The following is a 25,879-nucleotide window of genomic DNA, read 5'->3' as shown; positions in this document are numbered from 1 at the left end:
CTGCCTAGAATCCCGGATCACTTAGTGAAGGCGGAGTTTGAAGTGAAGACCAGACTGGCAAGATCTATAACTCCATCACAGCAGCGTAGCTGGTAGCCTCCACCTATGTCGAAGAACAAGTCCTCAGGGTCCTGACGAAAGCACTTTTGCAGACTTTCCAGGCCAACCTGTACGACTTTGCTGTGGCAAGACGAGCTTGCAGAAAGCATGTCCTGGCGGGTGCCTCAATTAAGCACGAGCCAAACAGGCTCATAAGATCGTCAATTTGGGGAGAGAACCTCTTCCCCAAGGAAGAGGTTAATAACATCCTCCATGAGGCATCCAGGGCTAACCAGAGCCTTAGGGTTCGTTGGGGTCTCCCCTTCAAGCGCCAGTTTGAAGGGTCCGGACAACAGCCCAGAACCAAGAAGAAGGCAAGGAGATATAATCCTTACCAGACAGCCCGGCCACAAGCATTCATGCAAGCAGTGACAGTAACGCAAATGGGCAAGGCATCTACATCTAAGGCGCTCCCCCAACAACAGTTTGTCCAGTTACAAACTCCTACAGCCCCTCAGCCCTCTACCTCAACGGCGGTAGTTACTTCCCCAGCCTTCAACCCAGCTTATGAAGCGAAAGTTCTCTTTCGTTCATATAGCAGGCATGGCGGAATTAGCCGGGCCAGAGGTGGTTCCCGGCTACGAGGTGGAGCAAGAGGCAGAGGCTTCCGGGGAGGTATAGGCGCCAGACCTGCTCCCAACCAGTGAGGGTCCGCAGGTAGGAGGGAGGTTGTATCTTTTTTGGGGCCAATGGACCTTCAGTCCATGGGCCCACAGTATAGTCTCAAAAGCTCTGGGTTGGAAATGGGAGAAAGGGCCTCCCCCACCAATCAGTTTCCATCAAAAACCTACGGCGGACCTTATGGACCATAACAAAGATCTCATCCAGAAAAGGGCCATAAAATAGGTGAGACGCTCAAGATTTCAAGGACGGTTGTTCTGTGTCCCAAAGAAGGACTCAAACAAAAAGAGAGTGATTCTGGACTTGTCCCGTCTCAACTCTTACATTCACTGCGACAAGTTCCATATGCTGACGATCTCGCAGGTACGAACCTTACTTCCCTGTGGGGCCGTCACCACCTCTATAGATCTTATAGACGCCTACTATCATGTTCCAATAGCCAGGAACTTTTCCCCGTACCTAGGCTTCAAACTAGGGAAACAGGCTTACTCGTTCAGAGTCATGCCCTTTGGGCTCAACATTGCGCCCAGGGTATTCACCAAACTGGGGGAGACGATAGTTCAGGAACTAAGAAAGAGAGGCATCCTGCTAGTAGCCTACCTAGACGACTGGCTGGTTTGGGCAGCCAGTGTGGCAGAATGCCACAAGTCAACATCCAAGGTGCTGGAATTCCTGGAATTCCTAGGGTTCCAGATAAACAGGGAGAAATACAGGTTGACCCCGGCTTCCCGCTTTCAATGGCTGGGAATCCAATGGGACCTGAACAAACACGAGCTATCTCTCCCGCCCAAGAAGGCCAAAGAAATAGCGAAGGCTACGAAGCACTTTCTCAGGAACAAACAAGCTTCTCGGCGAGCCCAAGAGAGGATCCTAGGCTCACTTCAGTTCGCGTCAGTAACAGACGTCCTGCTAAAAGCCAGATTGAAGGACATCAATCAAGTCTGGAAAACAAGAGCCAACAGCAGACTCAGAGACAGGGTTTCAGTAATTCCTGTCTCAGTAATTCCATGGACGGAACATCGGAACCTGTCCAAGTCAGTGCCTCTGCAGTTCCCTCCGCCATCACTAACAATCCACACAGACGCATCTCTGAGCGGCTGGGGTGGGTATTCGCTGCACAAGAAAGTACAAGGAACATGGTCAGAAACATTCCGCCAATTCCATTTCAACATCCTGGAAGCAATGGCAGTCTTCTTGACCCTAAAACGGCTGTCTCCGGCCAAGAAGGCCCACATAAGGATAGTCTCGGACAGTCTCTTAGTAGTACATTGTATAAACAGAAGAGGCTCCAGGTCCAGCAAATTGAACCATGTACTGATAGCAATATTCTTGTTGGTGGAAAAGAATCACTGGCATCTGTCAGCAGTTCATCTAGCAGGAGTAAGAAACGTTGTCGCAGACTCACTTTCCGGGACAACTCTGGAATCGGAATGGTCCCTGGACAACAAATCATTCAAGTGGATTGCCGATCAGATCCCAGATCTTCAGGTGGATCTCTTTGTCACGGAAGCCAACCACAAGCTACCTTGCTACATGGCTCCCAACCTAGACACTCGAGCCTTCGCCACCGACGCGATGTCTCTAGACTGGAACAACTGGCGGATTTACCTCTTTCCGCCAGTGAACCTTCTGTTGAAGGTATTGCACAAGCTGAGATCCTTCAAGGGCCAGATAGCACTAGTAGCACCCAACTGGCCGAAGAGCAACTGGTATCCACTCCTCCTAGAACTGAAACTCAAGCCCAAGCAGATCCCGTGCCCAAAACTGACACAGGTAGTACAAACTCAGACTGTGTCAGCTTCCTCAAGGATTCTAGATGCCCTAACTTTATGGACTTCATGAAGTTTGCGGCACAGAAGGACGCAAGCATAGATCCATTAAACATCCTATTCATAGTCAGATAAGAGGTAGTCCACAATTAGACAATATGATTCAGCAGTAAAGAAACTAGCCAAGTTTCTAATAGACTCTGAGGCTCACGAAATTACCACAAATCTGGCAATCTCTTTCTTTAGATCCCTATTTGAGAGAGGTCTAGCCGCCAGTACCATTACTACGGTAAAATCAGCCTTAAGAACAATTTTCCAAATAGGCTTTAATGTTAACCTATCGGACGCATACTTTTCCTCTATCCCAAGGGCTTGTGCCCGTTTAAGACCGGTAAACCGTCGTCAGATGGTTTCTTGGTTTCTAAATGACGTCCTTAAATTAGCTTCAGATTCTAATAACGATTCATGTTCTTACTCAACCCTTCTTAGAAAGACTCTATTTTTAGTGGCCATGGCTTCAGGTGTCAGAATATCTGAACTATCGGCTCTCTCCAGAAACCCAGGCCATGTTGAGTTCCTCCCGTCAGGCGAAGTCCTGCTTTCACCGGACAGGCAGTTTCTGGCTAAAAACGAGGATCCACAGACTGGGTGGATGCCTTGGAAAATTCTTCCTCTCACGGAGGACAAGTCACTGTGTCCCGTCCATACTCTTAAGACCTTTATAGCCAGGACTTCTCAAATGACTTCAGGTCCTCTTTTTATTAGAGAGAAGGAGGTACAATCACTTTAAAAGGCATCAGGCAACAAATACTTTACTTCATTAAACAAGCTAATCCGGATTCTGTTCCACATGTTCATGACATACGAGCAGTTGCCACCTCTATTAACTACTTTCAGATTATGAACTTTGAGGACCTGAAGAAGTATACGGGTTGGAAATCCCCGGCAGTTTTTAAGCGCCACTATTTAAAGAACTTGAAGGCCATTAAATTTCCAACAGTGGCAACAGGAAGCAGAGTCTTCCCCGAAGAAAGGGGTTGACAAACTCCTTTAATTTCCCTTCTGTCAATTCTTTTCCTAACACTCTCTCCTACCTACGTGACTCGCTCGTACTCCTCACCAACCTCTTCCCCGGGCCGGGCTAGACCTGTCTATTCCGCCGCCGGAGCTTGTAAATAATGTTAATATTTAGTTGGTAGAGCCACTATGGCCTCACCAGATATTCTGTACATAACTGTCAAGTTTATTCAGATGCCTATGGTACATTACCATATGTTGTTGTATTAATAGTTTTAAGTAGGTTAAGGTCCAAATTTATTAGTTTTTAAGTAATATTGCTCAGAAAACTTCAGTATTAAATAGTCTTATATTTGAACTTTACTCTGGGTTTTATTAACCCCTATTATATGAAGGTATCTGTTTAGCTTGGATGGAATTCTCTGTTACGTTTTCACCGGCAGACACAGGTCGAACCCAGAAAAGGGATTTTGACGAAGAAAAAATCTATTTCTGGGGGAGGGCCTGTGCCGCCCGGTGAACCCAGCCCTTTCCTTCTCCTTTTTACTTTCCTCAACCTGGCCAATCCAAGCTTGAAAGGCTATTCCAGGAATGAAGGAGCACGTGGGTATTAGTAGTAGTAGCGAGAGGAGATTGCGGTGGGGTTCATTGTGACGGCTCCCACCGCAGAAGGGGATTTTGGAGAGGGAATCTTCTAAGTGGCAGAGGTCCTGTGAATTGTGGTTTCCACATCGCCCCTTACTTATACCAACACCCTTTGGGGTGCTGGCGCTGAGGGTAGTAACTTCTTCATAACATGCTAGCTTTTCTCTGGTATATCTAGAGTTTATTTATACTTGAAAAATGAGCTACAGGGATTTTTCACCGGGCAACACAGGTCCTCCCCCAGAAATAGATTTTTCCTTCGTCAAAATCCCCTAATTGGTACTACACAACATGCAAACCATCAGTCCTTAATATAAGAATGTGCTTCATTGCAGCTGGAGCATATTTCCTATGTAAAGACCCGAAGTTTGTATAGTTAGGAAATATACAAATTATTATAAATATTTTTTTGTTTATAATAGTGAATCATAGGACACTAAATAAAATCTATGCATTTTAAGTGATAAACAGCACTGCTTAAAATATAAAGGTACATATTTAGAATCCAGTAAGTTACTCTAATGAATGGTACTGGCTATGCTTCAAAATGAAATACATATTACTCAATAAATGTAGAGTTGTAAATAAACTTTTTAAAACTATGTAATGCTCAGCTTTTTAAGAATTTCTTTAAAATAATCCTCAAGCATGATGTTACTATTGATGATGGTATAAGATTAATGTCTCTTACTCATGGAATCCTAGGGAAAGTAAACAGTCTTGTTCAGAAAAAAATTTATTTATAACAACAGCCCAAGAGAGCAATGCTGGAATGTTTGTATCTCTAGATGAAATACTTATTTAACTCTTTGAAACATAGTCCAAATAGGAAGAAGAAGAAAGAACCTTTCAAAGCATCACTTGATGCAGCGCTTATTTTCACATCTGGTACATGTTTGTTTGCTACTCTACACCTAGCCTTAGGTGGATTCATTATAATTTAACTTTGAAACCTCTTTGTGCTTTATGTGCCATGCATACTTATTGTCCAAATCATTGACAAAAACTAAGTTAGTAGAGAATTATCTGTGCTCTTATATATTAGTGGAGGAATATCTGAGCTCTGAGTAAATTGTTTGATTTATTTTGTTTTTGTTACAGGTATTTGATTTAAACCAAATGTAAATTCATTCATATCTTGAACTGAATGGTGGTATCACCCACCTTCTGTAAGAGTATTTTTAAATTTGAGAGATCTTTCACATCAGAGTTACAACATTTACTTAGCTGCCACTGAAATTGAATGTTTAATTGTCAGGATCATTATACTCAAAATATCAAAAAGACATCTCTCAAAATCAATTCTGATACTGTTTAGTTTTGTTATGCTATCTATCATTAGTAAATATTTTCAACTGTGATGTATGCATACTGAACTCTTGGTGATTAAGGACAAATTGCACAGTATCTGTCCCTCTGTAGTATTGGTGCTATTCTGTATTGAGAAGCTGTTTTTGACATCACATTTCAAGTTTTCTTTTGCATGTCATACTAAACTATTGTTTTTAATATATTAAGAGTTAACATTGTCAATCGATAAACGTGCACACGGTTTCTGAAACCTTCAAAGTGATATTGTCTTGCCTACAAACACTGCATTTCTTAACATAACATAACTGCGCTGCATTACCACAGAGAATAGTACTACAATGTACTACATACTGTACTCTTTTTAAGAAGGCTAAAGTAATACTCTGGTATTTGGGTACCAATAAAAATAGAACACTTCTAGTGTTGAGATTTAGATCATAGGTTGTGATACACTCAAGGTATTTGCAGTATTTGCAATATTAAAAGGTCTTTCAAAAATATAGGAAACCTTAAAATCTTCATTTGTGACGAACAGTTGGTTGATGCTTAAACACACAGTATTTTGGAGAATTAACAATTGAACATATAGAATTCCTCAGTGACATAAGATTTAAAGGACACTCAGTAATGACAACTTTTGATTCCACTGGAGTACAGCAGCCTTTGATGTATAAAATGCATTATATACAAATATTTAGAGGCCAAAAGCCTATGTCATATCTGTCTTTTGCATTACCAAGAACGGCTTGATTTTTTGGGATTTAAAATTCTACACTATAAAATTGGATAGGAATAAAGGGTGCTAATTGTACATTGCACTGGAACTCGAGTCAAAGACTATTTTCCTTCCTTACATACAACCAACACACGTTGAATAACATTAAACTGACGTGGAATATGACTCGATATGTTGGAAATCACTTTTACAGCAAAGCTGATTTATTCACTTCAAGGCACTTCTTTGGAGTTCTCGCTATGAAAGGACTCTGACTGTCTATCACTATGTTGTAACTTTGGAGGAATGATTCCCTCTGGTGACGGGCAGTATTTTGCCGAGACTGGCCTGCTCCTGTCTTGAGATCTATTTATCAAACTGACGCGACGTGTGACAGCCTCTTGGAAAAAGGAACTTTCACTAATACTCCTCACTAAAGTTGATATAAGATACTGACTCTCCCGTGGTATGTTATGAAGCAGAGGCATTGAACATGCCACACAACGCATGCGACCCCTTGTCCTGTATTTCGCTCTTCTTAGTACTACAGGTCGTCGCGCAATAGATTTTTGTCTTCTAAAGCCTCCCACAGCCCCTGGTAGGCCAAATTCTAGAGAAGTTGGCCTCTGTTCTGGCGGCGAAGGCTTTACGTCCTTGTAATGAGATAAGAATGAGGTGTCCTGATAAAATGTTTCCAATAACTGATCGTCGCTTGGTGCCGACATACTTGTTTTAGTAGACAGATTATCATCCTCAACTGTTCGCCACATGAAAGCACATTCATCCTCTACAATTAATGGGGAAATATTTTCTGAAGACTCTGCCTTTAACACATCTGGAAATTTTGATAATTCAGCTTGTAGCTCTTTGGCAAGCTCTCCTCCTAGATCTTCTGGAAGGCCCTGGTCTCTGCTTGCCTGTCTGATATAAGGTCTCCACGTAATGACAGGCTTTTTCTTGACTGCTAGTCTAGCTTTGATTGACGCTGGCAACCTGAAAGCTCCTTTTCCTTTAACCTTCACCTTCTCATTGATGAACTCCTCGTCATCAACACTATTCATATCTATTGCTAAACTATCACTATTATCAAAGGTTCTCCCCCAATTGGATATAGGCAAGACCATGTAGTCCAGTTCATCTAGTTGTTTTTCTTTATTGGGCGTGTCACAGGTGGGTGTGGATGATGCGATACCCAGGCCACTAGCCAGACTTACCTTCTCCGGATCCGCGGCAAGAAAACCTTGATGCGAGCCAATAGCCACAATAGCGCTCCCAATACTGAAAGAGATAAGTAAACTGCTAATTATTGTCATTCTCAGAAAACAAATTGCTTCATATAGCTACAACAACAACTGCCAATACTGAAAGTACCCATAGGGGGATAGTGCCATCAGTGGACTGTAGGCATTATTTAAGGTTCTTTACAGCATGCCTTCGTCCCTTAGCAGCAACCACTTTTGTTCCTTTCACTGTCCCTTCTTTCATATTCACTTTGTTCATCTTACTTTCCACCCTCTCCTAATACTTGATTCATATTACAACTGTAAGGTTTTCCTCCCATTACACCTTTCAAACCTATTACTGTCAATTCTCATTTCAGTGTTGAAGGACCTCATAGGTCCCAGTGCTTGGCCTTTGGCCTAAATTCTATATTCAACTCAGTACTGAAAGTAGTAAAGTAGATTGTCATTCACCATTGAATTCCTAATGCTGAAAAGGAAATTAATCAAGTTAACATTATTCACCAAGGAAGCAAATTACTTTTACGTAAATAACCACAATATTACTCCCAATTCTGAAACAAAAAACTAGTAGTACAGTATGTAGTAGTTTTTCAGTATTTACCCAACATGTAAAATTGCTTTTAACTAGGACAATGGGTGCCCAATTCTGAAACAGAAATTAACTAGAGCATAGATATAATATGTTTAAATCAGGCTCAAGGTTGAGATGACTAAATGAATGGTTCTAATTAAAGTGCTATTTTATGAGAAAATGCACTACTGTACTATTTCTTAAAAACAAAAGCAAATTTTTAGCATCTCAAATGCATTGTCTTCTGGCAGAATGTTGGCATTTGTACAATTTCTATAAAAATATAATTTTAGCATCCCCAAATGCATACTTTTCAAGTGGAAAAATATTTTGGCAATTGCTTTAAATAGCTACAATATACTTCAAGGCAATTCTATGGGAGTAGACCATGACGGTGCAAAATGTCAAAAGAATTAAGATGAGTAATATGTTCAGTAACAGAAAATAGTTGCTTTACTTAAAGACAGACACACAAATGTCATAATTGGTTAAATCCCCATATGGTGGTAGTGTCATCAGGGCACCTCATGCGATGCACTGTAGGCTTATGGAAATCAATTAATGTCCTTTGCAGCATTCCTTTAGCCCCTAGCTGCAATCCCTTTCATTCCTTTTACTGTACCTACAATTCATATTCTCTCTCTACCATCTTGCTTTTCACCTAGTCCTAACAATTATTTCATAGTGCAACTGCTAGGATTTTCTCCTATTACACTTCAAACTTCTATACAATGTCAATTTCTGTTTCAGTGCTGAAAGCCCTTGTAGGTCTCAGCACTTTGATCATTAGCTAAAATTCTATGTTCTATAATCGGTAAAATTGAAGGTTATGAATTCACCTGCTGAAGAACAAACGGGCCACTGACCCATGTGTTGTCACCTCTGGAGCCCCCTTGTTAGGAAAAGCAGAAATTAGAATGAGGTGGATTTTGGAAATCTTGTTGCATGAGAGGCTGGAAAATTTAAGAAATTAAAAGTAATGAAGTGGTCAAGATTACTGACAGAGTTGAGGAGACAGTTTGAGCATGTGGTACAGTTAGAGAACAGGGCTTGTTTGGAACCTGTAAGGAGTATACGTACAAGGTAGCGAGGAAGGTAAAGGATTAGATGGCATGATAAAATGAGGGAGGATTTATCAAAGAGTTTAACAGAGGAGGATGCTTTTGACAAATAGCTGGACAGGACACTATCACAGCAACCAACTCCTTAGCTTACGGATAGCAGTAGGAAAGATGTCAGTGAAATATATATGTGAAGTAAAGCTAAGCTTTAACCTCAGATGAGAGTGAAGAGGGCTTATTTTGAACCTGTTAGGAATAGTTCATATAAGGTAGAGAGGAAGGTAAAGGATTAGATGACATTATAAAGTGAGGGAGTATTGGCGATGGGTTTAGTAGATAAATTTGACAGAAATAGCTGGATAGGACACATCACATCAACCAACCCCTTACCTTAGGGATACCAGTGGGGAAGAAGATATCAATGACATAAATAAGCAAAGTAAAGCTATATTATACCTATTAGCCTACATTAAAGTAAAGCTGTATTATACCTATTAGCTTACGACGTTCCGAGGTTACAACGCTTTTCAATTTTATTTATCAGAAATTATTTCCAGGTTTATACACATGTTCCAGGGTTATGGCGCCTACAACACTGATCTGGCAGAAGAAATATAACTCCAAAAATGCAAAATAATCAATATTTGAAGGTTTTTTGATGAAAAATGAAATAAAAATGCAGTTTACATAGCTTTAAATGCACCCAAAGCATTAAAAGTAAGGTTTTCTTAGGATTTTTTACCATGTTCCAGCTTACGACGATTTTCGGCTAACAACGCGTCTCAAGAACGGAACCCCCATCATAAACCGGGGACTGCCTGTATGTACCTAACCCAAATTATATCTTGTACATAGTATATACGTACCTAAAATGAGTGAAAGTATATACGTACCTAAAATGAGTGATAGCTTTACATAGAGAGAGAGAGAGAGAAAGTAATAATCCTAAAGAGTTAAATGAAATTGAGGATCACATGAATGATTGGCCAGAATCTATTAAGAACAGGAGACTTTTGAGAGTCCTGTAATATGTAAAATTTTTCAGGTAAGGTCAACACCCACTTATGCAATGAAATGTTCTGGATGTTGTAAGATTCTTCTTCGTATGCTGCACAAAATGTTGGTTGACGATTGGTTTATGATGTCAAGACTGAAATAAGTATTTAACCATATCTGACAGATAAATGTAAAATGTAAAGGATAATTGTTTTTTTAACAATGTCAGTTTTACTCCACTTCACCCTGTCAGGTAGGACTCTGGGTCCTTGGTTAAGTTATGACATCCCTTTTACTGTCTGTATGCAACTTTTTAGATATTGTAATCAGGATCAAAGTAGAAGGAAACCCAAGCCCCCTGCCCCCTTACCCTCTTTCATACCCACTGTCATTGCATTACAGGTAATCTCAAGTGTTCACATTCAGTTTCAGAAGAATGAAGAATAGCCTTTTATACATTGTTTTAATCTCCAAGTTAATTCAAACAGGAAACATATAGTAAGTTACAAAACCTTAGTACCTCCAGTATTGTTTCCACTCTCTCTCAATATTGCTGTTAGAAAGGAGGTTCAAGACAAAGTTATCCTTAGTCACCCATGATGAATCCCTCTGTTCCCTTTAATTTTATGTTTACATGAACTTTATCTAATGCAAAGTTGTAAAACACAAAGTTTTATAATATATTCCCCACCCTTGTAGTTTAGAAAGTGACATCAGTGTTCCTCATGGAGTGCACTGTAGGCATTACTGAAGGTTCTTTGCAACATCCCATCTTATCATAGCTACAACCCCTTTCATTCCTTTTACCACGCCTCAATTCATACTCTACCTTCCATCTTACTTTCTGCCCTCTCCTAACAATTGTTTCAAAATTATTTTCTGTGCTTATACACCTCATAGGTTCCAGTGGTTGGCCTTTGGCCTAAATTTTATATTCCAATCCCAATTGTATAATATATTCCCATCCATGTTTCCAGTCACACAAAAAACATAGACCCCGTCTGGTTGGACCTCTGGAATAGTAGGACCACATCTCTTACCCCTTACTACCTGCAGTGCCAATTCTTCTGCTGGTGCTTCTGGAGACGGGCTGAGACCTGGAGCTTTCCCGAAGTCCATCCTTCAGAGTAGGAATTGAACCTCCATCTTGAATAAGGACGTCATCAGGTACACTCAGGCTTCGTTGCTCCTTGCTTGCTACTGGAAAAGAGAGGTTATTACTTCAGTTATTGAGCTATGTCAACATCGACGGACCATAAATATCTTGTTCATACAAATTGGTATTAATGGACATAGAAATATATTATTTTGAGCGATACAGAAGAGTACTATTAGATAATTTAACTTTTAAAATTTCACTACGAACGTTAGTTTTCCTTAAGCATAAAGGATCTCCTCAGCATTGTAAAATATTCTGTAAAATAATGCATATTACTTCAAATACTCGGCTACGGGATTTTCTTTACGATTACTTTCCAGGTATGTCAATTTTATAAAGATTTCTTTGACTCCTTTAACTAATGTAACATGTACTTAAATTTAGAACAGCACTTGTAATTCCATGTATTTAGCAAACAGATTTTTAAAAAATCTAGCACAAGATTTATATACTGTACATATATGTACGCATATGATAGTATATAACTTTTATTCTACTCACTAGTGCACTTTTAACAGTTGTTTTTATTCAGATCTCTAGTCTGGAATTGTTCAATTTCATATTGTGTGAAACTTTTATTATGATTATTAGGGTTGGTAGGTCCAGTAATTACCCCATAATGGTTGAGTTTCCAGTCCTATAAGGAATTACACAGAGATTTAATAGCAAGAAAAAAATTACATCCTAAAACTGTAAAGTTCTGAATTACAATTTTCATCCAGATACAGTACAATATAGTTTCATTGGTTTGTTTACTATTCTAGGTGTAACATAAGAAATCACCTGAATATTTTGTAATTACACCCTACTAACTGTGCGTACCTAAAGAATTGACAATCCAAAATTTTTCACGATACAGTAATGTTTGTTTTCTTTAAAGGAAGGATAAGCATCACTGGAACACTGACACAAGAATTAAACATAAAACAGAAAAGCAACTAGAATAACTACTTTGCTACACCAAATAAATAATGAACAATATTTCTGCCAGGCAAGCACAAAAAAGTATATCATTGATACAACTAATTTTGGAAAAAAAAGAAAAGTAAAACTACTATACAGAACATGTCATGCAAATGTTAAACAAAATCAAGAAAGATTAATCTACTCTTCTGAAGCTAATAGTGATTCACTCACTTCAGTTACTGATCCACAAGTGACTTCTGGGTCAACAGTGTTTTTGTTCGGTTTTGGAGGCTCTGTCACGGGATACTGGAAGAGGTTGCTGAAGGCAGAGGGTTTCCAGAAGGGCAGGCTAATGAAGACATAAATGTAACAATTAAAAAAGGGTTGTTCTTTCATCCCTCTTTGAAGGGTTTCATCAACAAAACTAGGGCTGGAAAAGCATTTTTTTTTTTTTTTTTTTGAAAGCTGTCATCTTACTTAACTGATCAAATCAAAATAGGTCTTATGGTACACTCGGCATCTAAAGAAGCAGATTGGCTTCATCAGCATGATGGCATGATTAATTAAGTTCCTAAACAATTACTCATGATACAATAAAGAATGTCACTATGACTCCTGATGTATAATCAATTATAAAAAATTTTTAATATCATAGAATATTACAAAGTAAAATGCTGATGTGGTGATGGTTTTTAAAACGATCAAGCACAGATATACAGCCTCCAGAAATAACTTTAGCAAAAAAAATCTTGTTCACTTAATACATGCTAGCTCCTAGTTTTGATGTATTTGGGGTAGGATGGTTCAATCCCTGTTTATTATTACAGATTATCAAAGCGAAGGAGGTTAATGCAAGGGATTAAAGAAGGACGAAGAATATACAATAATATATGTTAATTTATCACCAATTTAATTCTTTGCCAGTTAAGGAAAGAACAAGAGGAGTTTTGTACCGAGATATCGACAATACTAAAATTTTGTAAAATAAAAGAAATAAATTTATTTTTCTTTTTAAAGGAAGATGTTAAGGATATATTAGCTTTCAGAACAATTAATGGCATTTTTAGCATATGTAGCAATTTGTAATGACAACTTTTGACCGAGTACTAATTTACCTATCCATGCTTTAACACTAGGCCTGTATAAATTATCAGTTCACTTTAACCTGCAAGTTATTCAAGTAAATTGTGTGTATATAACATATAAACCGTATGTACAACAAAAAAGATAATATAGAATGATGCTCCTAAAATAATGAAAATATTGTTGCATTGACGCTATCATCCCCATTCCTCGTCAAACACTGTGAGATGCTACCTCTGTTGAAATGTTTTCTTTTGCCCTAACATAAGATTTTTCTAAAGTTCCTTCTTTCATTAATGTAAATAAGTAAAACAAAAACTCCAGCAATTCTTGCAAATTCTGTTAATAAGGTTCTGACAGTACTTTTATCTATTTTTTTTTCTACACTTTCAGTAGGTAATGTGTCAAAATGTTACAATTTGTAAGGAAAGATCAAAGTCTGTGTTGGTAGGTATCACAGATTGATGGTCCAGGCCAACCCCTCTCTCTCTCTCTCTCTCTCTCTCTCTCTCTCTCTCTCTCTCTCTCTCTCTCTCTCTCTCTCTCTCTCTCTCTCTCATATCCAACAACGAAAATTCAGCTTTTTTTTAAGATGTACTATACTATAAGACTTCTTTTTTGCAGAGTGTGATGGTGTCCCTATACAGCAAAGTCTGAGGAATTAATTTCTAACCCAATATGCAAACTTAAAATACATTATGTTGGTCACCCAGTCCTTCTCCACAAGGAGACGTGATTTCTTGTAATTAAGGCCATAAGAAATAATTCTTCTAATAATTATTTGAACCCTATATTTCCTCTTTGAAGGTCACTATTTCCTACTTGATGGGATATTGTGATAATTTCTCATTGGTGGTTGTTTGGATACTTTTTTCTTCCAATACAAGTATATTTTTATATCATGATCTCTCAATATCAATTATAGACTGAAAGTTATTGAATCCTATTTAGCTCTTTATTCCCCATTTTTTCTGATATCTGTATTGAGTGAAGCCTCTTCACCAAAAGTAGAGAAGACCTATTATTTGTAGGTCTCATTTAACATTTGTGGGTTTGAAGTGTACTAAAGTTCAGATTTTTTTTTCTTATACTGGAATAGTATCATGGATAGGGTATATATCCTTACTCCCTACTGTCATGGAACTCAGAGATACCAAGCAAAACAGACAATATTCTATAGTTACTGTGCCAGTACACCTGTTTACTTGAATCTAAATTTAACTGTCAGAGTAATCTTCCCCTCTAAGGGAATAATCCTAACAGTACGCCTTGCTTGGTGCACTGTAGGCATTACTAAAGGGTGTTTGGAGTATCCCTTTACTCCCTACCTTTGCCCACTTTTGCATTTATTTCTATTTTTGCTTCCTTCTTCTACTTTGCTGTCCTGCCTCTTCATTACTGCTTAGTCCAACTGTGGGAATTTCTTCCACTGTCACCTTCTGAGCTTGCATTTCATCTCATTTACTTTCTGGATCTTTTTATCTTACTGTCCAACCTATCTTGTGCTTGGCTTTGTAGCCTTAAATTTTATGATTGATTCATTCAAATGATCTGTGTCTTCCTGTAATACAACTGTGGTAACTTTGCCTTTAATATTCAATGCCCATCATATTTTTGGTTCTAAGGTTTCTGCTTGAAATCTGGATTTCCTTTTACCTGAGCAATCTCATGAAAATGAGGCCAAGAAAGACCTTATGCAAAAAATAACACTTTTAAGAATTCTCTCGCGTGCATAATTTTAGCAGATCATACTATGCTTCACAACTTCATTCTTCAACCAATTAACGTGGCAAGATATCTTACCTTTCTCACTTTATTTGTTACTGGAATTCTGTCATTTCTTACAAAGTGATTGTAGCAGGATTGTTATAATCTGCTCTCTTTTTGAGAATTTATCTTAATTATTCAATAGGTCAACAGTACAAAATATGACAGCGACCATAACAGTAAGATATCTCTAAGAGAAATCATCAATCAACATGCTATACCTGTCAATCTCAGCAAGACAGTAAAACTCTTACCATGATGTATTATGAAAACAACAACAAATGCAGTGACTCCTGGTAAGAAATAATCCACCCGAAGCCAAGCACAAAGGTGTAACGAAAGCAAATAGTGTCTACATTCTAATACATAGCCTGAAGATGAACCAGCAATTGCATGGGGATGACCACTATCCCTCTTTCCAAAAGGATTTGCGACATGTCCAAGGCCCCATCATTAGACATTGTAAGAGGAGGAGGCATGATACCCTATCGATGAGGCTGGACCTAATAACCACCATAGTTAAAACTGATAGCGCCCAGGACAGCTGCCAACTACACATCCATCAGGTACTGCAATTTGAAAAATTAACCTTTCTTCAACATCGATGACTGTGTAAGAGCCTTAGGAAACCATCTATCCAGAAATGTGCTCGTAAGAAACCGTCTATCCAGAAATGTGTGTTCCCTGAGAGTGGTACTACCAATCGGGACTACGTATTCCCCTACGGACAGTGTCATCAGGATACTCTAAGCAGTCTGTCCAGTCAGGTGGTCATGGACGATATGCCAAAAGACACTAGAATATCACAATCTGGTAACTGGTGTGAGCAAGTCTGTTACCAGCCAGCTGATAATGAGAGCTCAATATCATTTGAAGAAAGCATCGCTATCACCACATTACTGCTCATGACAGCCATCATTTTACAGTCTTTAGTTCAGCTAGCTAAAAGCATCCATCTTTAAGTGGCAGAACCTATCTATTGTAACTAAAAACCTGAGAGTAAGTGAAATGAGTTACGCTATCTCAGTAGGTTTGAGATAAATTCTTTTCTATTTCCATGACTCCAAATTTATTTTTCCCCACTGATGTGTCCTTAGGGTTTAAATGGTTTTAACCTTACTGCTGAACTTTCCATTTTATAACCATCAATATCTCTTATATTATTATCATAACATAGTAGTTGCTCCTTGAGCAAAAGCCTATGCTGACAAAGGCCATATTAATCTCAACCAACTACTGCTGTAATTGAGTCCAGCTTCAACCCTCAATGCGATATGCTATACGTATGTCAAGTTACAGTGAAACATTAACACAAAATCATACATTAATATACTTGAATGTTTCAATATGTACCCTAGTTTGAATCAAATAATGCTGATGACTATTGGGTGACCACCAAAGAAAAGGCAGTCATCAGAAAAACTGAGAAATGTAGCTACAAATAAAATTTTGTAAAAGCAGCAACAATCTCCAATGGCATAACAAATACAGTACATATACTTGTGTATATACATGTTTACTACTTTCCCTTATAATATTTGATACTAAATAGCATATAGCCAAATTAATCCATACTGGCTGCATCTTATTTTCATAAGTAACAGAGGAACATGAATATCAATGAGCATAATTATAGCAGACGAGGCTAAATCTATGCGGGATAAGATAGCTGTGGCTATGCTTGCATACGTCCCTGTTCCATACACGATATTCATATTAGATAGTCGCAATTGGGGGTTGGAAATCCACAGACCCTTTTTTTCTCTGGTACGTACATTTAGCATTATTTGTACTCTAGAAAGCTGCCTAAAGCCCCGTCCACACGGTCGAACTTTGCCCGACAGTCCTTGTTCGATGTGACGTCAGAAGTGGGAAAAGTCACAACCTTCTCCACATTTCTCCGCTTCTGACGTCACATTTTCCCGCTTCTGACGTCGCATCGAACAAAGTCTGTCGGGCAGAGTTCGACCGTGAGGACGGGGCTTAAGGAAACCTTTCATCAGGACGACACAGCCTGAGCCCAAAAATATACTATATCTAAATAACTGGGAAGGGAAAGTGATCTTATAACAGTCACATTCCTAACATCAATGGGAATTATCCTTCACATGCATTCTTTATTGCATAAAGATCAGTAAAATTTTAAAAATCCTACTGGAATTAATCACTTATTTCTCCCAGGATTCGTGTCTTATTTTGTACAGATTCACTGTCTGCAGGGATATTTTTGCTAGATAGTTTCATAAGGCCACTATTGTACAACTAATTGTAAGGCATAATAAAATGAGTTAGTCGGTTGTACTTCAAAACGGAGATCTAAAAAGGATTGCCTCCATTTCTATAACTAAATTTTGTTAGACATACTCCTAACAAAATGAAACAAAATGAAGGAAAATGGGAGTCATACTTCTAACTAACAAGGCACAATTGTTAATAAGAATACACCTCTAATAAGTGGAAAGTGAATTTCAATGTAAGAAAATAAAAAGAAAAAAGCTCTAAGAAACTTGATAGGGTGGACGGGCTTCAAGGCCTCCCCTTCCCCTAGAACTATGCAAGATTAGTAGGCCTAAGCTTTCCAAAAAGGTCCAACTACCTCTTACGGTGTCAGGGTGACTCCTTACACGTCGAAAGTTTCTCCGGATTTCTTTGGCTTCTGCTTTTATGTTCCTTCCAATCAATCCTGCTGGGCATTTTATGACACAATATTAAATGAGCATATTGTATCCCAGTTTGGAGATATTTCCTCTGATGAACATCCTCAAAGTAGCTTTACATCCAACCAAAATAATGAACAATCCAAGTCACAGTGTTTTCAAATGGTAGTTGCTACATGAAACTCGGCTAACTGGGAAAATATTTCATTTGTTCAACTAGCAAGACCCTTCCTCGATGTAACTAAAAAATTTCTACTTCTGAAACATTGTTCCATGTGTGTTAACAAAACAATAATATCAGTACAAAACCATAAGCAATACAAGGTTATGACTACCCTAATCTCATATATTTTAAGATTCCCAAAATATACCTTTTGTCCAATACACGACTAAATTCAGGCTGCTGATTACTTAAGTCTATTCTATCATCATGCATTATTTCCAGCACATATACAGATAATTCACAGATAAAATCTGTAACTAGCTTGGCCATTCAAACTTCTTTTACAGAAAGTAAATATCCACTGTAATGTCATATTGGCATCTGTAATGAAAAGTTGCATATCAATTCAAAAATTAGAACATTTCTCACTTTATAAGTTTACTGAAGATGCAGCCTTATCACAAGTATGTACCTACTCTATTGGATGACTTGCTCTACATTCAGATACTTAAACATTGACTAGCAAAATTTCAGTTAACACTTTCTGAGGTTAAAAGTCATGAGTAAACACTAAATTAAAATTCAACTGTTAGGAGTAAATCTAAAAATCTGGTAAAATTTTTATAACATCATTGTTTCTACACTATCACATTTGCATACTAAATATTTATGTTCTTGCAAAAAGCATCAGTATAGACAGTTTAAGAATTACCTGAACAAAGCATTATGTTAGTAAAATCTAAATGTATCCCTCAACAAGCTACTGTATAGACATCAGTCGTTTATAGAATATTAGAATGTGTCTTATCAATCATGCTAATATGTTACAGAACCAAGCACGCCATAAGGGCACCTTATAATCCATAATCTTTCCAACTCATGCGGTCAAAATAATCATAACTGTGAAGTCGGTATCATAAGTATATCTTACAATTTTTTTTTTCAGACCTTACCGTGAGCAGCAATGTTGGTAAGCACAAAGCTGAGCGAAGGAGAAATGGTTGAGTGAGGTGGGTCGACAATCACAATTTTAAAGGAGCTTTCCCTGTTTGAGGAAACAGTCGCTTCTCCTCAGAGAAAAGATTGTTTCTGAAACCACCAATCAGCTTCATTATCTGACTACTAAGTGTATTATGACAGTTGAGACCCACCTATGTTGCTGATGGAAGACTTAACAGATGGCATCTGGGAGGCAAGATTACTTCTGGGGTTGAGGCGGTCCTCATCCTCACCCTCTTCTATGATATCCGGCAGGATTAGATTCTGTTTGTCTTCTGGGATTCTGCCAGTACAAGATATAGACCACCAGGGTGAGGGTTCTTCAGGCATTACATATCATGAGAGGGACTGATAGGAAAGGATTCTGGACACTGGGAGAATAACGACAAAACGTGGAATAAATGCTTCTGCAGGGAATGTCAAAACTTAAAAATTTAAAGAGAATGATGAAACATTTTGCCTTGGAGAAGTTTACTACGAGATGAGGTGAATTTGTAAGATCTTTGATGTGCAATGATACGCTGTAGCAATGCGCGCTCTAAAATTTGTTTCTTAGTCTTCAAATAGGCACCTAGTCATATAGGGTGATTTTTTGTTGCCCTTTTGTTGTTTACGTTTTCCTTGACCACTGGGAAAATCCTGAATTATATGGATTCATTTGAATTGACAATTAAAAAGGTTTTCACAAAAAATTAGCAAAACAAATAACTGATGAATTATAGAGGAACAGTAGGTGCACATAGAGGTAAGACACTTATTATTCAGTGTTTAAAGTAATTTGTGGTAAATTACCGAAATAATTTACATAGAAGAAACTATGTATTAATATTAAAACTCTTGATATTTCTGCTCATAACAATTTAACATCTTTAGGCAGAAAAATTAACCAAAATGTTCCAACAGGACTAATAATAGTACGTGAATGTAAGTATCAATTGTATATTGATGTAAAAAAAAAAAAACAAATGGATGCCACTTCTGAATGAAAAATATGAAATGGCAAACAATCTGATTCCTTTTTTTTTTCCTATCAACTGTATATTGATGTAAAAAAAAAAACTTAATGGATGCCACTTTTGAATGAAAAATATGAAATGGCAAACAATCTGATTCCTTTTTTTTTCCTATCAACATAAAATCAACCCATAATGGTCCCCTGTATTTATGCTCTGGTTGAAGAGAGAGGGTGGCTGTGTCCTTAAAATGACAGTCTCGCACAGGAAGCTGCTGTTTTAGGTACCTCTAATATAATGTAAGTCATGAACTGTTGATGATGGTCTGCAATCTGACAGTGTGCCTTGAAAATTTAGGTAAAGGATTGTTCTTGCAATCCGTAATGCAGCTGAAAAGTTTAGTTTAAAAAATTATATTTCTGCAAAATATATCGTGACATTATATAGTCATAAAAAACTAAAACTATATCCATCTTAATTTTGGAGGACTACTTAAAATCAGGTTTTTCTCTCCAAAGTTAAAAAGTAATAAATGAAAGAATACAGAAAAAAATGCATTACCACTTCTTATAAAAAATATAAACTAATTTAGAAATAATAAGACAGGTACTGCACTGCATAATACCAGCAAAATACGTTTTCTGGGCTCAGCCGTGTCGCTCCGTGAAATGTGTCCTCTTTAGCACTATTTCTAGTAAAATATTGTAAAAATAAAAATAAAGATAAAAATAATGATAATAATAAAAACTAAAATAACAAATATACTATCTCCGCCTACGGAAGAGTAACATCCGTAAACATAACCCTCAATGACTCCGGGAGAGGCCGGAATCTAAACCCGCCTTATGCGGAGAGGGAATGTTTTAGGCGGGTGGATGTAAGCTCCGGGAGTGAAAGAAGCAGAGCGCAACAATCCACGGAAGCCGAGGCTGAAACGCAGTGCGACTAACAACTCCGGAGGCGGTCGGCTAAGAAGCGACACTCCCCAGCCCAAGGTCCTGGGAGACCCACTACACCTCCCCCTCCGCTGGTGGGACCGGCCGTCAGCGACAAACAACGAGAGCGGCACCCAACTACGGGGAGTCCCACGAGAGGGGGAGGGAGGGAGGGCTGAAGGGGGGACGATCACGTGACCAGCGATTCCCCGCGAATAAAGGATCACGAGGAAAACGCAGGCAAAGCCTATGAAGGCTAGCTGCCGACCGAACACCCAAATATACATAGACAAAATAAAATCAATTACTTAAAGCTAATAAGGGAAAAAACATGCTTTAACAGGGGTAATGAAAATAAGGGGCGAAAAATATAAAACGCAATGGAGGCCACTCGATGAGAGTGGGCGCAACAAGGAAAAATTACTTGCTTACCGACAAAACGAAAACAAACAGTAAGCTGACGAAAAGAAAAAGGGGGAATTCTTGAATGGAAAATACCAAACTAAAATAAAAGGGGGGAGGGGGGAACGGTAGATAAACATCGAAGCACGAAACAAAGAAACGTGCACGAACGCCGACCCCTCGAAAAACAGGAAATCATGAAAATAATAAACGTAGATCAAACAAGATCGACAAAGCAACTGCCACCCAAGACATAATAAAATATATACTAAAATATCATAAGTTACGAGTATATAAATATAAATATATAGGTACTGAAAGAAGCCCGCTCGAAATTGGTACAAAACAAGGGAACGACGTAATGGCGGCTCGCTACCGCTCGCTACGGGAGGAGACGCCTAACAAAACGAAAGGCAAAATCACTCCCTAAATACAGAAAAAGGGCGAACCAGTACTTAACTTGGGTGAAGAGGCAGATTGACGATCCATAACGAAAAAGAATAAAGAAACCAATAAAAAGAACAGATAGCTATAAAAAAGCGTGCAACGCTGGGAGGCTATCGATAAGAATGACGCCGCAGTCCCCTTCAACAGGGTAGCTGGGTGTGACCTATAGGTCGGCTCCCCGTTTTCAGGGTCTTTTGATGAGGAAAAGGCTAATTGGAGGGGTTGCTGTGGTAGTGTTTAACACTCGCCCCAGTTCTATACCGACACCTTTTATTTGTGGTTGAGCGAGTCAGAGACTTCTGACATGTCCAATTTAGCAGTTCTCTGGTATCATAGCAATATTTTACTAGAAATAGTGCTAAAGAGGACACATTTCACTGGGCGACACGGCTTCCTCGCCCAGAAATAGATTTTTCCTACGTCAAAATCCCTTTTTGCTACAAATCCTTTCTACTTATACCTAGCCTTTCACTCATCTGCTTGAAGTCCCAGACACTCCAATCCTGAAGGAAGAGGAAGTTGATGATCAAGTGCTACAGGCGAGACACAGATTGTGCTATGGTACACTTCATGTCCTTGGTGCCAAAGTTCCATCACTTATGTGTCTGCCGACTTTTCTGCACCTAGCAGTGAGTTCTCAGATCCAACATTGTGCTAAAATTGCTCATCTCCATTTTTGGATTCATTTCATCCATTACCTCTGTTAGTAAAACAGATTTCAGGAAATCTACAGTTTTGTGTTCACTCTCCAGGATGACGGTAGTCAAAAGACCTTTTTGTTTGTAGTATTTACATACCCTTAAGCTGTTTTTCTTCTGTCACTGATTTTATGCTTTTTCATAACTGGATTCTAATCTGGAAACATTTTATTTTCACTGATGATGGTTATAATCAGCTGAATTTGTGGGTGTACATAACTCATGACTATTCAGTGTGTTTGTAATTGATGATGTGATAACATGCTTTTTTTTTATCTTTCATGATTGGAGCACCTGGGACCTCAAGAAAATGCACAAGAGGTTAGGCCAAAGTAATAAGTTTGTGTAAAAATATTTTTAAAGATGTTCTAAAGAAATTAATTTATTATCGATGAGGAATAAAAATTCTGCCTGACACTGTTTACTGTTGTCTATAAATGTGTTTTCGGATTTATCGCCAACCTTGGCTTACTGGTGAGAAATAAACTTTCTCTTTACAATATGTACATCAAATCATGGCCTTGCATAATAGACTCTGAGCACTAACTACTCAAATTTACCAATAATAGATCGTGGGATTACTTAAACTTACCAGTTATAAATGTTGGTATAATTTAGAACTGGCGATGATTCTGAAGGATAAGTCATGTTCTAATCCTTTTCCTGCCCGCAAATATTTGACAGAGGGATTCAGTTCTTTAGGATAAACATGAGACACTATGATGAGGTTGGAAAAATGATAACTGGAATGATGGATGCCAAAACCAGAGACAGTTTCATTATAAGCTTCATAGTAAACCTAAGGGCATGACCAATGAAAATAACGAGTAATATCATAACAGATAACATAGAACGAAACAAGAAAGATTTCTGAAATCAAGGTGAAAACGACATGGGGTTCAAGGACATGGTGGCAGCAATAATCCTGATTGGCACAGTGTAGTGTGAAAATCTTCGGCTATTCATATTTTTTCCACTTTCTCTCTCTCACAGATGCAGATGATAATGCAAGTTGTGCGTTCTAAAAGCTTTGCGCAAACTAATGTGGAAAATTTACAAGGAGAAACGCTATGAAGGGGCAAGGTGCCTCAGACAACACACGCTTATATGAAGCAAATATTACTTAATAGACAAACGGAAACTTGAAGCATGTTGTTAAGTGATTAATGCTTAAATCTCAGACTATCATTAGACAATTTTACTATAATTACTTGAAAGGATACGTAAAATAATAAAGAAAGTATCTGAGCCACGCCAGCATTCATTGGCTTGAAAGATAATGATTACAGTGCTTGACAGATGAGAATACCTATCACATTAATATCTGACAGATTACTTGAATAATGACTGGCAGAGCTCAGAAAACATCAAAACAAATGAAGTGTTCTCTAAATACAGAAATAAAAAAAAACACGACTCTACTTGCAGAACATCTATAATCTACCAATTCTGTACTAGAACATTTTTGTGTCTACTTACACCATATTTGCCACCGACCCTCTATAAGTTCTTTTCTTGAATTCCGCTGAGGCCTCAGTGTAAGGCAATACAGGACTTTCGTCATCGTAGAAGATATCCTTGGCCAAGGGAGGTGTCCGAATGAGTAAGGTATCCACTATAAGGTACGACACCTGCAAAGGAGTGCACATTAAGATTCTTGCAGATTTCTCTCAGTTCGAGTGTCATTCAAATAGGTAGCTACATTGTGAGGCTAGTTTTTACTAATTTTTCATGTACGTATATGAAATACTATGTAGGAATATGGAAACACATGCATACACACAGGTAAATGCACACTATCTATTTATCTATCTTCCTTATGTGGAGTAGAATTTGTACAATTGAACTTTGAGGGCATTTTGAAAAGAGGAAAAATGAAAGTTAAATTATTCCATAAAATGAGGAACCTAACACAGGTGAACCAAAGATGTAACTGTGGTGGTCTGTCAGCCTATCTGCTACAAACTGTTCTTGTGATTATAGTACATGTGTCCAAGTTTTTCATTAATATACGTATATATTAACAACAGGAATCCACGTGTATCAATACATGTATGTATGGGTACATCCAGCCACAAGACAGTATTAATTTAGTGTGAACCTGATCGAGCCATACAATTAAAAAGTGACATCCAGGCAACACAAACTTACCTTCATGTGTCTGTCGATGATCCAGTTGAGTTCAAAATCCTCATCATCATCACCAAAGGGATTGATCAGTTGCTCGGCCACCTGGGGAAGTATTTAATGCTGAATTAGGTTGCTGGTACAAAAGCATTAAGACATCAAACATTTGATGCTGAATTCAGTAAAATCACCACATGAAACATTCTAAAAAAGGGGCGATAATTCTCCCTGATAAGGGATTGTATATACTTCAGTAGGAAATGGATTCAAACACAGCTGCTAGACTAATAAAAGGTGTTACTCTACGGGACATGATTGCACTTCTTAATTGATTTGCACTGGCTTCCAGTGAAGGCCAGAATGATATTCAAGTTATGTATGTTGACCCATCAAGTTGTTGAGACCAGCTCTCCCCAGTATTTGAGGGACCTATTACTACAGTTTATACAACAAAAAATCGACCTGGTACAAAACTAGTTACAACTGGTTTCAAGTTGGCAGAGCCGCGTTTTGCGTTCTCCTCAGTCTGTGGCCCCAGAGCCTTTAAATAAGCTGCTCCTAGATTATAACAAGAAGTTCCTCTTGAGCTGAAGGAGACTGAGGATTTGAAATCTTTTAAAAAAAGAAACTTAAAACCTTTTTGTTTAATGGATGCTATTTGGGAAATCAAACTGTGAATGTGGAATGTACAGTGTGATCAAATACATCAGATGAATAAGCTTTTAATTTGATAATGAGGGTCCTGCGAGCGCTCTGGAATTTATAAACAGGTTGTTCATAAGTAAAAAAAAAAAAAAAAACATTTTTAAAATATATTTCACTCTGATGCTTTTATTCAAAGTCACAATCTAATTAACGTGAGATCCTACCTTGAGAAGACCCATGTAGACGAAGAACTGAAGGAGAGTGAAAAAAGGTATATAGAGATCAATTTTGAGCTTGGACAGAGGCTGCGTCCTGTCCACATACTGTCGTCCGACAATGGCTGCCATGAAAAAGGCGTAGGTTGCTATGGTTACGACCTGCAATGGAGTAGACGTAGTTTTGAAACTGAACTACACTGTCCTGAAAGCAATATAACAACAGATAGTGTTTTGGTTCAATAAGACTTATCATCATCATATACTAAGCATCTATATGACGACCTCTGAACTTCGCAAGCTTGATTTGTAAATAACACACAGGGATGAGCTTTTCAAGGATAAATCTTTGTGCTAATCCTCTCGGGCGTAGAGACGGGAATATTGTCCAAAATATTCTATGATACTGGAAATTCAATTTAAAGCGAATAAAGTCCAGGTTGGGTTCACATTCGAATGACCACAACAGCCGCCCAATTAGGACATTAGGCATCTCTCATTGCTGTAGGAAAGTTAGGCCGACACAAATTTTAAAGGCGGAATCAGACATTTTTCTTTCTGCATGAAGCAATAAGCAAGAGGTTTAAATCTTAACCAGTCTAAACTACACAAGAAAGATTCGATTAGCGAAACCTGTTCTGAAAAACTCTGACAATTGTTTTTGGCCGGTTTCA

At 38.3% G+C, this 25,879-nt stretch overlaps 1 protein-coding gene across 13 annotated transcripts in view; it reads right to left on the bottom strand.

The window, feature by feature from the left end:
• Positions 1-4,871: 4,871 nt before the first annotated feature.
• Positions 4,872-25,879, bottom strand: part of LOC135206691 (bestrophin-4-like) — a 514,714-nt gene continuing 493,706 nt past the window's right edge. For 8 of the 13 annotated variants that reach the window (XM_064238113.1, XM_064238112.1, XM_064238110.1 and 5 more), the window contains 7 exons: positions 25,215-25,367; positions 24,370-24,450; positions 23,698-23,849; positions 18,936-19,066; positions 17,561-17,650; positions 11,090-11,249; positions 4,872-7,455 (listed from right to left, as the gene is read on the bottom strand). In XM_064238113.1, the coding sequence (XP_064094183.1) occupies positions 6,411-7,455; positions 11,090-11,249; positions 17,561-17,650; positions 18,936-19,066; positions 23,698-23,849; positions 24,370-24,450; positions 25,215-25,367 (1,812 nt within the window). In that variant the 3' untranslated portion in view covers positions 4,872-6,410. The remainder of the gene's footprint in view (positions 7,456-11,089; positions 11,250-17,560; positions 17,651-18,935; positions 19,067-23,697; positions 23,850-24,369; positions 24,451-25,214; positions 25,368-25,879) is intronic. The other 5 variants (XM_064238105.1, XM_064238104.1, XM_064238106.1 and 2 more) reach the window with 5 other exon arrangements.

This window comes from Macrobrachium nipponense, chromosome 31 (assembly GCF_015104395.2).
Source record: "Macrobrachium nipponense isolate FS-2020 chromosome 31, ASM1510439v2, whole genome shotgun sequence".
Taxonomy (NCBI): Eukaryota; Metazoa; Arthropoda; class Malacostraca; order Decapoda; family Palaemonidae; genus Macrobrachium; species Macrobrachium nipponense.
The sequence above is the reverse complement of the archived record's forward strand: the minus strand, read 5'-3'. Positions and strand labels throughout refer to the sequence as shown.